We start from the raw sequence: 16,972 nt of genomic DNA, 5'->3' as shown, positions 1-16,972 counted from the left end.
CATCCCATTTTTTCCCAGGGACTGACAGCGCAGTATACAGCCCTCACCATTGTTAAATCAGAGATGACTGGATAGCTTACATGCACATTCTAATGGAATACTCACCAGGCCAAGCAGATCAAACAGCTACTGACAATGAGAGCCCTTAATTTAGCTTCTTCTCCCTGCCTAGATTCTGGTATCATAGGAAACATATATACAGTGTACATGATATAAAAGAATCGGACGTCTTTCTCCTAAATTTGTCTGAAATAAATCAACTGTCTTAGGGAAAAAACAAACAAAAAGAAAAACAAAACCAACAATAAACCAAAGAAGCAGATAGACAGGAACTACACACCACTTGGTACTGATTTTAGATAATTTTTTACGATAGTGAGTGATAAAAAGGTAAGTCAGGGTATTGTAAACTGTGGGGGGTTTGGGTTGGTTGGTTTTAGTTTCTGTGGTTTGATGTTTTTGTCTTTTTTTTTTCATGTAAAGAATTTCAGTCCCCAGCCTGGGATTTTAAGTGGCAAATCCGATGATTCACTGCCATGTACTATTGCATTTAGCTACCTAAGCCTGCTGATCAGCTTAGGAAACTTGGAAACTTCAGGAATGTATTGGGACCAGCGTCATTTTCTTGAAAGAGCTGGGTTTCCATGTAGCTACTTGAGAATGAGTAACCTTTTTTCAAAGTATTTAGCATCACCACTGTGCCTTTTTTCTAGGTGTATTTATTAATTAAACCAAAAGAAAACAAAACAAAATAAAGCATCTCTCCCCAAAGAAACAAATAAACAATTACTAAAAAAACACAAACAAGGAAAAAATGTAGTCTATAAGATCAGTTGAAACACAATACAACATAATTGGTATGGATGGTAAAAAAAAGATGCACAAAAATTACTAATTCATTGAACAAAATTTATCAAAAATTTCATATTATAGAGTCAGGAAAATAAACAGCTATATTCAGTTAAAAATGTTTAAAAATTACTTACCTGCTGTGTTCAAAACCCTCTATTAAGATGTGTCATGAGTTATGGATTGAAAGAAAGATAGAGGCGAGCGCTTCCCTCTACTCAGCACTGATGTGGCCACGTCTAGGGTACTGTGGTCAGTTCTGGCTCCCCAGTACAAGAGAGACATTGATATACTGGATAGAGTCCAGCAAATGGCCATAAAGATGACTGAAGGGCTGAAGCATCTTTCCTCTGAGGAAAAGCTGAGAGAGCTGGGACTCTTCAGCCTGGACAAGAGAAGGCTCAGGGAAATCATATCAATAGAATTGATAAGAATATAGAATTATCTGAAGGACAATCCAGTCTTCCTTCTGAATTATTTATGGATTTGTTCTCCTTTTCAGTTAATCCAATACAATAGAACTGTTTAGGGATTAGGCTATACTATTTTATAGTAAAGGAGTTACTAGTCGCGAGAAATATTTATAAGAATCAACAAATATTCTTCTCTTGTTCCCAGCTCTGGAGGACAAATAATTTGCAACAATTTTAGAGAAGCTTACATGTTTTCTTAAGAAAATACATGGCTCTCATAGCTTATCAGCATGTCTGAACTCTCTAAATTTCACTTTTTAGCTAAAAATTTGCTTTTTGAATACTGCAAATTGCAGTAATAACTTGTTAAAGAGTCTTCAGTAATGGTTCGTTCTTATGTGATTGTAACTGCATACTTTATTGATATTCAAATTTTATGTAGATTTTTTTCTTGATTCTGGTTGACACAGACAGCATTTTGTCTCATGAGTTAACTGTTTTTTTTTTTCCTGAGTCTCTCAGTTTAATTAGTCTTTAATTACTGGTTAATTATCCTATAAATTAACTGTTTATATTAACATATTTAATAGCCAGCAGTATTTCAGCAACTTGTTGTGAGATCTTTGTACGTGAATTTAAGAGATGGATATTAAAGCAATTCACATAGAGTAATGATGAACTCAGTATCATTTGGAATATTTTTTCTTCTAAGAGACAAGATTTCCTTTAAAGAAGTTTTTCAGTCCAATTCTTCTGGAGCTGCTAAATAGCCTCTACAAGCATAATTTAAACAGTATGGTTTACTTTTTTTCATGTGTGTGTGTGTGTTTTGGTTTTTTTTTGGTCTCTGTGTTCATCTCTTCTTTTCTTGCCAGCACTAACAGTTTCACAGGATGTGCAGATCTGCACTGGGATAACAACATTCAATCAGATGTCACGCCTCACCATTTCAGTCACCCAAATTCAGCAATACTTTCCCTAAAGCACAACTGGATAAATATGTCCTGGTTCTGTTTTGATTATCTGCTCCTTCCTGGACCCCTGCAAGTTTGTTCCTCTGAAACAATAAAGATGAGACAATGACTGGGGCAGATTTGGGACGTGACGGAAAACTCTAAATGCTTTGGTGGTAACTGTTACTCTCAGCTCAGAGCCTGGTAGGCTGCAAGATTCGAGAGAAGTGTCTTCTTTGTTAAACTGCTAGGAGAGTGGGGAGAGTGAGTTTTTCAGCTTACTATAATTTTTTCCATGTGAAAATATTTAGTCATATCCCCCTCCCACGTGATTTCCAACTGAAAGACTTCTTTAAAACTGGCAACCAGACTGATGATTTCTGTGATCTGCCTGAAAACATATATTAGTTGCCTGAAAATGCACTAGATAAGACGTGTTAGATCAGACTTTGAAGTAAACAAAAGGACAATTTCTCAAAAATTTATGTAGGAGACACTATCTTACACTAAGCGAGACATTTCAGATAAAGGATAAATATTTCCTTCATTTCTTCTCCCCTTCCTTCTCTTCAGTATTTTAGAATAATCTAAAGAAGGGCTTTAGAGTAGTAAGGAAATATCTATTTAGGATCTCTGCAGACATTGCTTCCTCGTTCAGAGGAGAGAAAACTTTAAAAGTTGGAAGCTTTAAAAGTCAGGAACTTTAGTCGGTTGGGCTTCTCTGCCAATCTCTCTTTTTTTGAAAAATACCACAACATTTTCTAGAAGGAAGATTTCTAGACAAATCAATATTAACTTTACATCCTGAGACAGAAAAGTAATAAACCCTTCAAGCAATAATTTAATAAGAAGTAAAGCTTCAACTACAGTTTGTAGACTATTTATGAAAGCACAAAAGAAATAAATGGCTCAGGAAAGAACAGGCAAAGTTTCTAAATAAGACCTGATGTCAGAAATACTGAAATCTTAGTGGCTGGGAAGGGAAAAAAAAAAAGATACACCTGACAGAACTGATTCTCATAACAAAGTTGCATGCATCTTCTGACGGGACAAAGAAAAAGTTGTGGCAGTAAATATACACTGAAATATGAGGTGAGCCAATTGCAAGGGAATAAACATAGTCCTTCTAATGAGCTCTCACTACCACTTTTATCTTATTCGCTTGGATCATTATCCTGCTGCAATGTGTAAGAAAAGAGAGAAAGAGTTTGCTTTCTATAGAAGTGACAAAGATGTAGAGAAGATTCCCGAAAACCACTATTTGTAGATAGGCATCTTACTTTTCCCTCCAATCCCCCAATTACTTACTATGTAAGGATGTGTTGGTACAAATTATTTTGCGTTTTCCATAAGACAAATACAAGCTAGAAATCTTATTAGTACATTTGAGTATGAATAAAAACCAGTATTTCTCACGGATACAGGGTCAAAGAGGCAATAAAAATTCCACATCTGAATTTGTCTTTTCAGCTGAAGACACAGCTTGCTGTAAACAAAAACAAAACCGTAAACAAATATCACCATCTCTACCAATAAACACGTGTGTCTGAAATCACGAAGAGCTTGCATCCTCAACATGGGAGGAGATGCGATATTGAATTCCATAAGGAGCTTGTTGATCTGAAGTAGAAGAAGAGGCTAACGTGAGAATACCATAACTGGTTCTTGGAAGTATATATTTATCCAAATGTAAATCCTATGGCAATTATAAATTGAAGACAGTGAAGTTACAGTGTTTGGAACTGAGGGAAAAAATTAGATATTAAGTTGATATTTCTATCTGTTAGGACAATGATGAAGTTGTTCTACTGTAGCTCAGTATTTAATAGCATCTAAAATTCTGTCCATATATTTTCCATGGCTAAGCTTAACATACCAAAATAATGTTTCTCTGTTTCTTACAAAGGTTGATTGAATATAGTGCATTTTCTTTAACACTAGATTTTCAATAAAGTTCAATTCAACACTGAGAACACTGAATGGATTGAAGAAATTAGTATATCTATTTGAAATAGTATTATGGAGAAGGGAAAACCAGGATATTTGATTTTCAATAAAACTTCTGGTAAGATAAGAATTTGCATAGACTGATACCTAGTTCTTAGAAAATAAGAGAAACCAATTTAAAAATATGAATTTGGAGTTTAAAGTGGTGGAGAGGAAGTGAACTCTTAAGAAAATAATGGTCCTTATAATATACGTTATCAACAGACTCCCATAAACAAAACCCAGTATCCTAAATTAAATATATTATATAAATTGGGATTAAAAAAAGTAATTGGTTTATTCTGGACTGATTGGTAAACACAAGTCAGAGAAATGTACTTTGGATCTCTTATTCTCATTGTGGACTGCACATTTAATGTAACTGATAGCCAGGGTCCAGTGTTTTCAAATGACATATAGTACATAATATACATATTTCCAGTAGATTGCTATTGACTAGGAAAAAAATTTATAACAAGAATTTTTTTGTGTGGAAATGAAAAAAAAACAACAACAAACCTGTATCTGTTACTAATTAGAAAGCCATGTTGCAAGAGACTTATAGGAGTTCTATAGCTGCAGAAGACAGAGCCTATGGAATTGGCGATCCTTGATTATCACAACTTCTGAGGCAGCTGTTTTTTTAATCAAGCACACAAAATAAAGTAAACACAAATATAATATTCTGTCATTTCTCTGTATGGCAAAATAATCTCTTGGACATAAATTTGAATCCAGGTATGGGAGAAAATATTGGATTACACAAGGTATGGGGGTTTTATTGTTTTTTTAAATACCATAAATATACATCATATATATTTGAATCTAAACTGACATAAACAGGAATATCCCGTTTCATCTTTTACCTGCTGTGCCTAATGTTTCAGTTTATGCTTTTCAACATGGTCTGCCTGGCTGCACGGCAGCACCAGATTACCTAGCCCATGAAAAAAATACAGAATGGGGTGAATCATAGGCACTTTTTTGATTTTATTCACTGTCTTTATGCTGGACAGTATAGATAAGTGACCATAATAACTGCAAAAGAGATACTCTTGGTAAAAGATGGCAACCAAGGCTACTGATCCTGTTGGGGTGACAACTATATTAAAAAACCCCTCAGGTTTATTTGTTTGAGACTGATTTTAAATACTTGAAAACTATTGTTCGTCTGTTTGTTTTGCTTGTTTAGTAAAGGTGCTTAAGTATTGCCTTGGATCAGGGCCTGGATGTTTAGCACCTAGAGTGAGCCCATCAGGGTCAATAACTAGCTTTCAAAGACGCAGGATCTTGAAAATTTGTACTCTAAAGACAACCTTTCTCGTGAATGGAAATGTTGTTTTGCATGGGGCATATCAAGCTGGGGTCTTGATTGTAGCTATTCCAGAACTGTAATCCTGGCTCGGTTACTGGCACTGTGTTTGGCCTTGGATACCTTCCAGCTCTGTGCCTTAGTTTTCCTGCCTGTAAGATCTGGAGAACAATGACCGACTCTGAGAGCTAATTAGGTGTTTGTATAGCGTGGAGAAGACGTGAAGTGCTACTATGTTATTTGTTTGACTGCCTGAGAACTATTTTAAAAAGCAGCTTAGTAAACTCAAAAGTGCTTTTGTCCCATGTATTTATCTGTACTTGTTCTTCTACATGACCTGAAAGGGATTAACAGCTATTCCTAGGTTAATTGGCCTCCATGACATCTCTTCTCTTGGGTCTGGAAGGGATATGCTGTCTGCAAATTCAAAGCCCCAGATGCCTTTCAGCAACTAATACAGTGAATCAGCTGGCTTTTATTAGTTTTTCAAGCAGTCTGATGGATTTTAGACATCTAGAATGGCCCAAATCAAACGACAGCTGCTTTTGCATGTTTTCTCTGCAGATGTCATTTTAATTACTAACATCAGTGTTACATGTACCTCCTACAAGCTAATGCTGGAATTCTTCAGCCACAGATTTTCAGACATTTCAGATGCCATCTGAGCTTAAGTACCTGTGTGGAACATTAAAAATAATAATGGAGAAGGTCTTGCAAATCAGAATGCCATTCTTTAAACTTGTTGGAGGGTAACAATACTACAAACAAGAGCAGTTGTTATCACTTACTTTAATGTCAGTTTACTTCACAACACTATCCAAAGCAGTCCAATATTCATTTATTGTATTATTTGAACAATTATAATGTCCTTATAAAAGCTTTCAACAACAACAACAACATTGCAATGGAGAAAAAAAATGTTTTCAAGCAAAGTTAGACTCTTAACTGTCTTTAAATAGCTGAGCCCTGGTCTCATTTTTTAGTGATTCAGTCAAAATTGTCATGTCAGTACTACTACAAGCTGCCAAACATCAGATGGACTGTGTTTATGCAATGGGGTCTGAAATCACATTGTTTCCAAACCTATGAAGCTGCTTTTCAAACGTAAGTCTGTAAAACTTGTGACGAAGAAAATGTAAGGCATAGATTGACTATGAACAAATCTACAGCATTTCAAACACTGGAATCTTGGAGAAAGCAGTAGACTACTAAAACAAGATTTAATACTTACAGCAGTATAAATCATGTAAATTTCATTTTAAATAAAGTATTTCTGAATGGGAACAGTTGTAACCTTGATAATACTACATTTCTGTGGACTGCTGAAGGGTAGTGAATTGCTAATAGTATATAACAATATACAACTTATCCAGAGAAGGGCAATGAAGCTGGTGAAAGGTCTGGAGCACAAGCCCCATGCGGAGCAGCTGAGGGAGCTGGGGTTGTTTAGCCTGGAGAAGGAGAGGGTCAGGGACGACCTTATCACTCTCTACAACTACCTGAAAGGAGGTTGTAGCCAGCTAGGTGTCAACCTCTTCTCCCAGGCAACCAGGGACTGGACAAGAGGACGTAAGATATGCCAGGGAAGTTTAGGTTGGACATTAGGAGGAATTTCTTCACAGAAAGAGTGATTACATATTGGAATGGGCTGTCCAGGGTGGTGGTGGAATCATCATACCTGGAGGTGTTTAATGGAAGAATGGATGTGGCACTCAGTGCCATGGTCTAATTGATATGGTGGTGTTCGATCGCACGTTGGGCTCAATGATCTCAGAAGTCTTTTCCAATCTAATTAACATAAAAACAACAAAAACCCCAACTCCATAACAATTTACTGTTAAACATGAAGACTCTCTTTATGTTTCTATTGCATTTATCAAGTAATCTTTGTATAGTGGGAGGTAAGTGATTTTATTACCTCATTTTGGATTACTGCTATATCCAAGCAGTAAAAGGTCTATCAAATAGTTTAACCCCTGGAGTTATTTTAGTCTTTGCTTCATAGTTAGGTCTTGGTTTATATTATCCTTATCATTAGAAATATTATTATTCTTTAGTGTGTGAATACAACAAACTAGCACATAAGCTACCTATGAAGAAAAAAAGCATTCAACAGCACTCTGGTATCAGTGATGGTAATAATAATGACATCGATGCTGTCAGTGTCACAGTTGTCCTGAGCTGGTACGAGGGAGAGGAGTCGGGAAAAGGCATGACGCATGGCTGCTTAAGATGTTAATTTTTTTTTACTGTAATTAAACAGATTTGATTTCTTCTTCACTAACATTACCTGCTGCAAGTTTCAGGAAAGACCTGTATAAAAAATAGATGGAGTACACAAGTTAGACACAAAGATCCAGTAATACCGGCACGCCAAATATGAGCGGAATTATAGCAAGAAGCAAAGAGAACATCTGCCATGAGAAAGATAGCATCATATACGTGTATATGAAAATAAACATTAAAAATACACAGGTGCACACACACAGAGAAAATCATCTGATAGACACAATCCTGGGCTTAGTAGCTTCCTTTTCTTCCATGTGCAGCACTGGCTACAAGAAAGCCTTAGGTTTGGGGGTTTTTTAATGCTTTTAGAGGACAATAGGAAAATTATGGGGAAAAAGTCGTACTGCTTTTTTAAATTAATTCATACTTTTGTGATTCTTCAATAAGGTGCATTTTTCTTCTTTAAGCTTCCAACTTTATAGTATAAACAGAGAATGAGAATTAGCTTTCTATCTATTTACCTGTATATCACTTTTCATTGGGATGTGTATGCATCAAGCTCTTACTTGACTAACAAGCTGTATAAGACAATATTATAAGACCTAAAACACACAACATTCAGTGTGAGAGGATAGCACTTTAGCAAGTATACACATACATTTAGGGACTTTTATTCTTTCATTTTCTTAGAGAGAGAAGGAAGACTGCCGAAAGAATATCAGTAGCAACACCAGCTTGAAAGCCTGAGAGCAATGTGATGAACTCCTACAGTGAAACATTAAATACAGAGAATCCCCCAACTGATATTTCCAGTCTGGTTGATTGTAAATTATTTTATTATGTTGCTTGGCATGTGACTTATCACCACATCCCAACACGATCCACTGGAAATAGCTCACTGCAGTATAATATATCAAACATGTAGAAGCACAGGAGGAAACTGATACATCTCACCCTAATGAAATACAGATTTTGTCTATCCATTTTGTTAATTAGCCAAGTACCTCAGATCTAATTATGAATCTATCTTTAATATGCTTGCTTCACCCTGAACATCATGGGTATACCATGGTAATTATGCAACATAAAGCTAAATAGAAGTTATGTCCTCTGGTGTTTGACTGCAGAATCTTTAACTCTGTGTTTTGGGATATTTTTATTTCTGGAGTAATTTTATTAAAAAATTACTTAAATCAATCCTCCTCTCTTGTCCTTAGTTTAGCTTTTGAAGCTACGTTATGAATGCTTGATGATGGAGTATATTTTATCTAATGTATCTTTAAAACAGCTTCTAAACATACATTTAACCACAAGGTTAACAAGTCAGTCTTTCCTGTCATCTGAACTGACCCACCCAACAAAGAGCCTTCATTAATCATCTCCCTAATTAAGGGGAGAGAACTGTTTTGCTTCTTCAATACTTAGAACCTATAAACTAGAGGTCAGTTCTGGAGGACACCGGTAGTATAGTAGCACTGTCTGCAGGAAGTGCAGTGCTCTGGTTGTGTGCAGAGACCTTCTGATCACTGAATGGGCTTGGGGTAGAATAAGATGCAAAATACTTAAAAACAGCCTAGACAGATTTGCCAATACACCTTTAACCTTGACAGTTCTGTATCAGTATGTAGGGAGGAGAAAAGTGCTGACTATTAGCCCAGTTTCTGTCCTGTTTGTGGAAGGGAAACTGGGCATACAGGCAGGGATGCAGCTGTGTTACAGCAGGATAGACAGCTGGATAGCAAGATGAGGATCATTTTGAGTGTGTAGTCAAAATGATTTTCTGTGCTATGTCCATTTGATCCAAAATTTCTTCCAGCAGTGAACAACACACTACAAAGAGGTGTCAGGGAGGAGATAATCTTCTCTTAGGGAATTAGAAAGAGAAGCCTCTTTTTTTTTTTTCCCACCTAGTATGTGAAACACACGAAGCTGTGTTACATTTTCAAACTCAATACCAATGAGGTAGACATGGTATGACATCTGGTAGAGAAGACTGGGGGATGGAGAGTAGGATGGGACAGGGGGAAGTGCAGCATGACAACTTCTCTGAAAACTCACTGTAGGGAAATGACAAACTGATTTAAAGTTTAAATGCCTTAGGAACATTTGACAGAAAAATAATTCAAAAACGTAAGATAATAGCACTATTATGTCTGAGAAATTGAAAGCAAAGGCAACAGCAGAAGTCAAATCTCATGTTCAGAACAATAGTGGCATGTAACACTCCCAAAGTCTCATACTCTGAAGAATGAGTACCTCATATCTCCTTCAAGTACAAGAAGCAAAATGTGTTTGGAAGTGTCTCTTGAGTCCTTAAGCTTTCTTGCCTATTTATACTTCAGTTATAAACAAGACAGTGTGTCCTAATTTAAAAAGATTTTTTTTCCTGCCAGAACAGTAAAACGATCAGATATTAAATGGAGAACAAAGAAACAGTAATACAGTTTGTTAAATACAAGTGAGACAGCTATCACATTTCTATTCAGTACTTGAAAATATGCCCACCTTTTCTCACTCTCATCGTAAACCAGCAATTTTGGCATAATTATTCTACTACTACATGTAGATTGCTAGTGTCTAAAAATTATAATCTATGTATTCATACATTTATGATAACAACTATTAGGCAAAATTAATAAGAATTCAATTGCTACTACTCACAAGATTTGACTGTTATTTTAAAGGAAGAAGCCCTGCATTGTTTCCTGATCAATTATCTCTGTTTCAGTTCAAGTGAATGTATTTTCCTATGTAAGAGGTCATATCTCATTTTAAGAGTTGTCTTTCAAAGCTAATGAGTGCATGCATAGAAGAAGAGTTAGAAAAAGAGAGGATAGCATGCATATGCTTCTAGATACTGTACTTTCACTGAAAATACTCTTTGAATTGGAGTGTCCGATGTAATGTAAGGTTTGTATGAGGTTATTGCAGTTCAAGCGTGCTCTTAACTAGACAACAAGTACCTTATCTGTTGATTTCTAAATTAACTTTTGATGGAATGGTGAATTCACTTCAAATTCTTTGTCCTTGTGTCCTTTTTCTTCAGGATTAAACTTTACAGTAGAGAGTAAATCCAGCTTGGACTGGAGACAGAGATCAGTGATATCTGAGATGTTAGAAGCCAAGACATTATCTGTTGTTGGAGAGTGGAGTAGGAATTGTAATCCTTGATCATTCTGTGCCAACACATCACAGAGTCCTTCCTTGCATAAATGTTAAATTCTGCTTTATAATATATCGTCTTTTTATATCTCCTATCCCACTGGCTGACTGCCTTTTAATTTTACTGCCTAGCATTTAGAAAGACTTTCCTAGTACATGAACAGCCTATACTGTGGCCAAAGCAAAGGTCTATTGCACTCATAAAAACAGATCTAGACTAAGCATGATTTAATAAATATTAGGTTATTTTAAACTTAGACACAAGAACAGTAAATAATAATAGGTATAAAAACATTTTTGCACCCCGTAGCCCTGTAAAAATTGTAATGCTTCAGAGAATAAGCTTCAAGACCTCAAGCTAACTCTGCAAGGCCCCAGCTGTGGTCTGTTAAGAGCGTTACCAATTTGCTGTGAGAACTTGCGATGCAAACTGGAACCCGTTACATGGTGTCTCTTGGTAGGATGTACAATTTTGAAAGTATGGAGTATTTAAGTGTTTAAAACATGGATATATCTGAAAAGCAGAAGCTCCAGAACTATAAGCAACCTGCTCAAGAACAATTGCTGATCACTGAAAACATGAAACCTTTAAGAAAATGAGAAATGACTGAGTAGGGAAGAAAGAGCCAGGCAGTAGGACAGGGCACCTGCCTCAGCAACTGCCTTGAGTATCCCACAGCACCTCTGCCACCACCAGAAGCCTAGGGCTGAGAAGTGTCAAGAAACTTAGACATTTTCACAAAGGGAAAGATCCCAAGTATGTTACCCACATCAGTCTACCACATGGAAGGGCTCTGGAGCCTGCTTCCTATGCTGGTGATGGCGACCAACGAGGGTTTGGGACCTATGCTGCAGTACTGTGTGCTCACAGCAGGTGTTGCATATGGCTCATAAGGACTGACTGCTTTGAATGTGTAGTAATCTCAATTAAAAATGAGTAGGGATTAAGCATTAGCATGAAGGGTGTTAATGAAAGTCAATCCAGTTAAGTTTTAATTTGGAGTTCAAACTGACCAGGTTTATCAGTCTTATAAACATTACAATGATATTTAGGTGTTTGATACATCCTTATACATATATTCAGTTGCTGCCATATCAGTTTGTTTATTAAAATTATTCTTTTCAGTGTTTTTAGCCCTACATACTGTACTTTTAAAACCAACATCTGCAAGATCTTATTTCATATCTGAACTCAGTCTTCATATTGCAAAGATACACAAGCCAAGTCTCATTTCCTTTTTTTCTTAGAGCTACAGCAAATATCGAGGCATCTGAATAAGCCCTGGTCCAGAGTTAGGCTGACTGAACATGATTGGACGTAAGAAACTATGACATGATAAATTGCCGGACACAAGAGATAAACAAGAGGAGAAGATGCTAGAAGTTATAGTTAAGCACTCTGAGGACTGCCAGGGACACTTGAGTCTCAGAGGTGGTTAATGGGAAGGTGAGAAAGGGCTGAACATCACAGATAAATGGAGGGGAGCACTGCAGACCTCTGGGGAAGAACAGCCCTGCAGGATGAACAGCACCTAGACAGCCTTGTTAGTTGAGCATGTAATGCTGAGATTACCTAGGTGGCAGAAAAAGAAATACCAAATTTGGTTATGAATGTAGCAAGATGAGCTCAAATGAAGAAAATAATTATCAGAAAATAATTGCTTGTGACAGGGCTGGAGTGCAGAATGGTGGAGAAGAGGAAGGTAAAGAAGTGGGAAAAGGGGCAATAAGATACATATATGATGTGTTTGGGGGTGTCCAGGGATATCTCCTGTGCTCCACTGCAGCTGGAGGAGGATAATAAAGCAAAGTTGTTGCAATCATAACACAAGTATTAATCCTGCTTCCATGATCAGGAGGAGCCGGGCTCAATGGAACGGAGTCCTTTCCCTTGTTAATAATGAAAAATGTAGGACCCACGGACTGAGCAACCTGGTATCACACTGTCAATACCTGTTGCAGGTCTGAAAACACCAGCTAATCACTTTCTGACTGTTTTTGTCTTCTCTGTTCTAATAGATGTCTAATACCGGAATTTTACTAGATATTCCTCATTGAAATTCATGTTTCCTGGATACGGTAATCTGAGATACACGTGGCATTCTAGGCATGCTTTACAATGATAATTTATATTTTTTCCTTTCCCATTGTACCTACTTGAATTTGTTTTAAGTATAGACATAAGATGTTTAACTTTTCAACCAGTATCTCAGCAAAAACCAGAAAATCAAGGGTATAATAAAATATAACATATGGTGATCTTCTGATATCCATTACAAAGTTAACACTTGGGATCCTGTTTCTGCCATAGCATGAAAGCTCTTCCAGATACATAATTATTCAAGAGTTAAGTAGTTCTGAAATTTCTCATGTCAAAAATCAAGTTACTATAAACTCATCTAGGCTTCTTTCATAATAACAATTGTTAGAATAAGAGTAAAGCATGGAGAGAAGAGGAAATGGATAAATTCTCCTACTATCTATGTTTCAATTAAAGATAATGAAGAGGTTTTAAGAGACTAAAACTCCTGCTCTGAAGGACAATGAGTATGAGGGTACATTTTCCTTGAGAAGGTCTTTATTTACGATCTGGTCATATTGATCTTTCACCAAAATCCAGTTGTCTTACCTTGTCCTGGAGTGGTAATTACAGTAAAAGAGGAAGGAGGTGAACACATATTTACAGCTAGTGAACTATATGATAGACTTCTTACTCCAATTTCCAGAACATTTTGTAGAAAAATTTATGGTGAATCATAAGTAGTCGTTCATAATATGTCACAAGCAAAAAGCATATATGCTACCTTCTCAGAGCACTCACTAGGTCACCTTATTTATCATGAAAACACCAGCTGGTGAATTTGTGACTCAGACACAAAATTCAAAATTTGTTTACTCTAATTCCAAACTTGAACTTTTGACTGTATTGCTTGTTTGTTATTAACACAATATAAACCCCCACAGCCCCGACATTTGCTGAATAGGTCAGAATCTCTCTGGTTAATTTGTCATACTTCAATGAAACTATCGTTTTTTCAGTGTTAGCATGCAAAACTAAGTTGCTTTTGTAAATGTACATCAGCTTTCTCCAGGTTCACAAAGCAGAAACCTTTGGCACATGGGGAACATTTTTTTCAGCCAAATAATTAATATTTGATATCCTCCTGGGTTAAGTGAGCTTGGTATGAGAAGAAATATAAAATGTTTGCAAAAGTCTGTGAAGATCAAGGCATAGAACCAGTAAAATAAGATTTTTATTAGTAGATTTATAAAAAATATATTTCCCCATGTACCTAAGACAGATATCTATTCTGTATGCTATGCTTTGACCCTTCCAAAGCATAAGAATCAGACACTGCACTGAAGTCTTTGTATAATACATTAGATATACATACTACCTCTTCCCAAATCCCCTTCCTCAATATTACACATTAATTTCACTGAAATAAATAAATAAATGTTTGTGTTTTCAAAGTTTTTAATTAGAAAAGTGAATCAGTTGTTCTGTACTGTAATCAGTATATCTGAACATTTCCTCAACAGTTAACCCCACACGTACAGATTAAACTTCTGCTGCCTTTTAAAATCAAAAACAGCAAAAGATTTCCCACCTTTCAGTGTCCTTTTTTCCCCATTGAGAAAATGAAGCAAGGCCTTAGGGTAAACAGTATAAATCAAAGAAAAAGAAACTAGTAATTTGTTTTCCAGTACATACTCCTGCATATTCCATAAGTACCTGAAAAAAAAAAAACTGTAATAGTAATATGGTTTTCTTAAATGACTAACATTTCTGGTTGCTCTTCCATTGAGAGCAAATGTAGGAGGACTGGTTTTTACACTGAAGCGCCCACTGATCCTACCTCCCCTTGCTTGAAAAGTCTGTTCTTTCTTTTTCCATGTGCCCTTCTGTCCCATGGTTTAGTTTGATGCTGACTTCCTACTGTAGAAAAGGAATAGAGTTCAGTGCAGTAAGTATTGTTCTGGTTTCTTGAAAGCTTTTTCTCCTCCATTATGGGACATAATAAAAAGAGTCTGAAAATTTCTAATTCTATGGTAGCTGTAATGTTTCCTTAAATTAATACAGATTTTGAGGTGGTGATTGTTTGTTAATTTAAGTGGCTTTGGCCTCATTAGAATATAATGGATTTTCAAGGTTAGTACTGTATCATGTAGGTAGTAATAATAAATAATTTCCTTGTCAGCAGGGAGTCAATGAATATTTTGGGACTCCATCTGCAGACTATTTGGCTAGCAGGAATGCACTCTACATATACTTTGCTATTGATGTGCCTGTAAAACTCCTGTTAATTATAATGGGGATTTATAAATGGACATCAAAGGCCAGTTTGTGAGCTCTCTGAAGCCCTGATCCTGCAAAGGCTTATAAATGTGTTTAATTTTGCACACTGTTAGTAGTACTGTTGAAATCGATGTGACTTACTATTAGCTACATGCTGAGTGTTTGTAGGATTGGAGACGGGTGGTGATTTGATACAGAACTTACTTAACTGGCTCCACTAAGTTTGCTTGTTGTGATTTGAATTAAAATTGCAGTCAGAAAGCTGTGATCTGAAGGGGACATGCAATCCTAATTCTAAATAAATTCAAGATCATTGCAGAACTTGACATTGAAGAAAAAACAGCAGAGCTGTGTGCAGCTGGACTGTGTATACCATCAGTTATGCAAAAGTAAAATCATATACAAAACTTAATATGGCTTTACAAAAAGGTCATAAAAATATCAGTTGAAAACCTCTTGGTTCTTTTTTTTCACGAGTGTCATCCAAAATTCTCTTTTTAAATTGAAATGTACTCCTAAAATTTAGTAAATCTTTTCCTGTGAAATGCATTCTGTGTTGCAGTTTTCTACAGAACAAAATTGTAGCGTAATTTGGTCAGGAGAGTCAGTAAAAAGATCAGAACTGTTCACATAAAGAATATGACCACTGCTTGCCACAGAATACAGAAACTGTACTACTTAAAAGCCCCAGCCAATCTACTTATATGAAAAAGATGATGTTCCAGATGATTAAAAAAAAAAAAAGAAAAAGGAAAAATTAATGAAAGAAAATGCATGGGACTGAGCAGAAGTATTCCTCTGCTTCTCACATTTTAGAATCAGGGACTTCAAAAAATTAAATCTCGTCTCACATAATAAAATCCATGCAGGAGAAATCTAAGAGGGCTTCAATTTCTCACACAGTGGAGGCAAGGCGTCCCTTTGTCCTTGCTCGGTTAGTGCATCCCTGTGCTATTTGTCTTTGTCAGACCTGTGCATTTGAGTACCTGCACTCCAAAGTCCCAGTTTGGGCTCTGCTCCTGTGCTAAATGGATGCGCTGTAGGATATTGACTACTGCGAGTTTGACAAGGCTGCCCTTTTGACAAGGTGAAAGAGGTCATTATATTCACCTCTGGGATGCAGCCAATATAAAGCTCATTCTTAAGGAGACACAATGTGTTCAGAAGCTGAGCCACAAGTCCAACAGCCTCCTGGATACTGCTTAAGAAACACAGATTTTAAAAATTACTACAAAGTAGTCAGGGTCACCCAAATATGATAGGAAACAATCAATACTGTTTATTGCTCTCTGTAGTATAATATCTGTATGTAGGACAAATACAGGAGACGTATTTGGGGGTTTCTGTGACAAACAAGAGTTGCTGTCTGAGGGGAAATTCATGAATGCCAGAATGTCAGCCTGTCCACAGGGGAGATGAAAACATATGCAAATGAGCAAACCTCCACAAACCACTGCATTTCTTAATCTTCTTCATCTGTCCCACCCCTTTTTATGGTTAAGTGAGTTATTGTAGCCCTAAAGCTGTAGAAATCCTAGCACAGTTGCCACTAGAGACTAGGGCTGAATCCCAATGAGTGGAAAGCACTGATTAAATGACAGAACAGTCTTTTCCATTCCAGTAACTCCAGTGGTCAGGCATTGTGATAGCAAGGACTTCAAATGATATTGAGCTAAAGGAGCTTTCATACTCATTATCATTCTTTGCATATTAACCCACAAGGTGGACCCTGGGCTTCATGTCCTCCTTAATGCTCTCTTCAGGCTGA

The 16,972-nt window shown here is 36.5% G+C and overlaps 1 protein-coding gene across 1 annotated transcript in view; it reads right to left on the bottom strand.

Moving 5' to 3' along the window:
- LOC126640148 (uncharacterized) overlaps window positions 1-14,906 on the bottom strand; it is a 44,026-nt gene extending 29,120 nt beyond the window's left edge. Inside the window, exons 1-2 of the mRNA XM_050315709.1 lie at window positions 14,765-14,906; window positions 14,516-14,640 (exon numbers count right to left, since the gene is read on the bottom strand). Coding sequence (XP_050171666.1) covers window positions 14,516-14,640; window positions 14,765-14,802 — 163 coding nt within the window. The 5' untranslated portion in view covers window positions 14,803-14,906. The remainder of the gene's footprint in view (window positions 1-14,515; window positions 14,641-14,764) is intronic.
- Window positions 14,907-16,972: the final 2,066 nt, after the last annotated feature.

The sequence above is a fragment of the Myiozetetes cayanensis genome, unplaced genomic scaffold, assembly GCF_022539395.1.
Source record: "Myiozetetes cayanensis isolate MyiCay16 unplaced genomic scaffold, myiCay2020 scf2-11, whole genome shotgun sequence".
NCBI lineage: Eukaryota > Metazoa > Chordata > Aves > Passeriformes > Tyrannidae > Myiozetetes > Myiozetetes cayanensis.
This window is presented reverse-complemented; position numbering and strand designations above follow the sequence as displayed.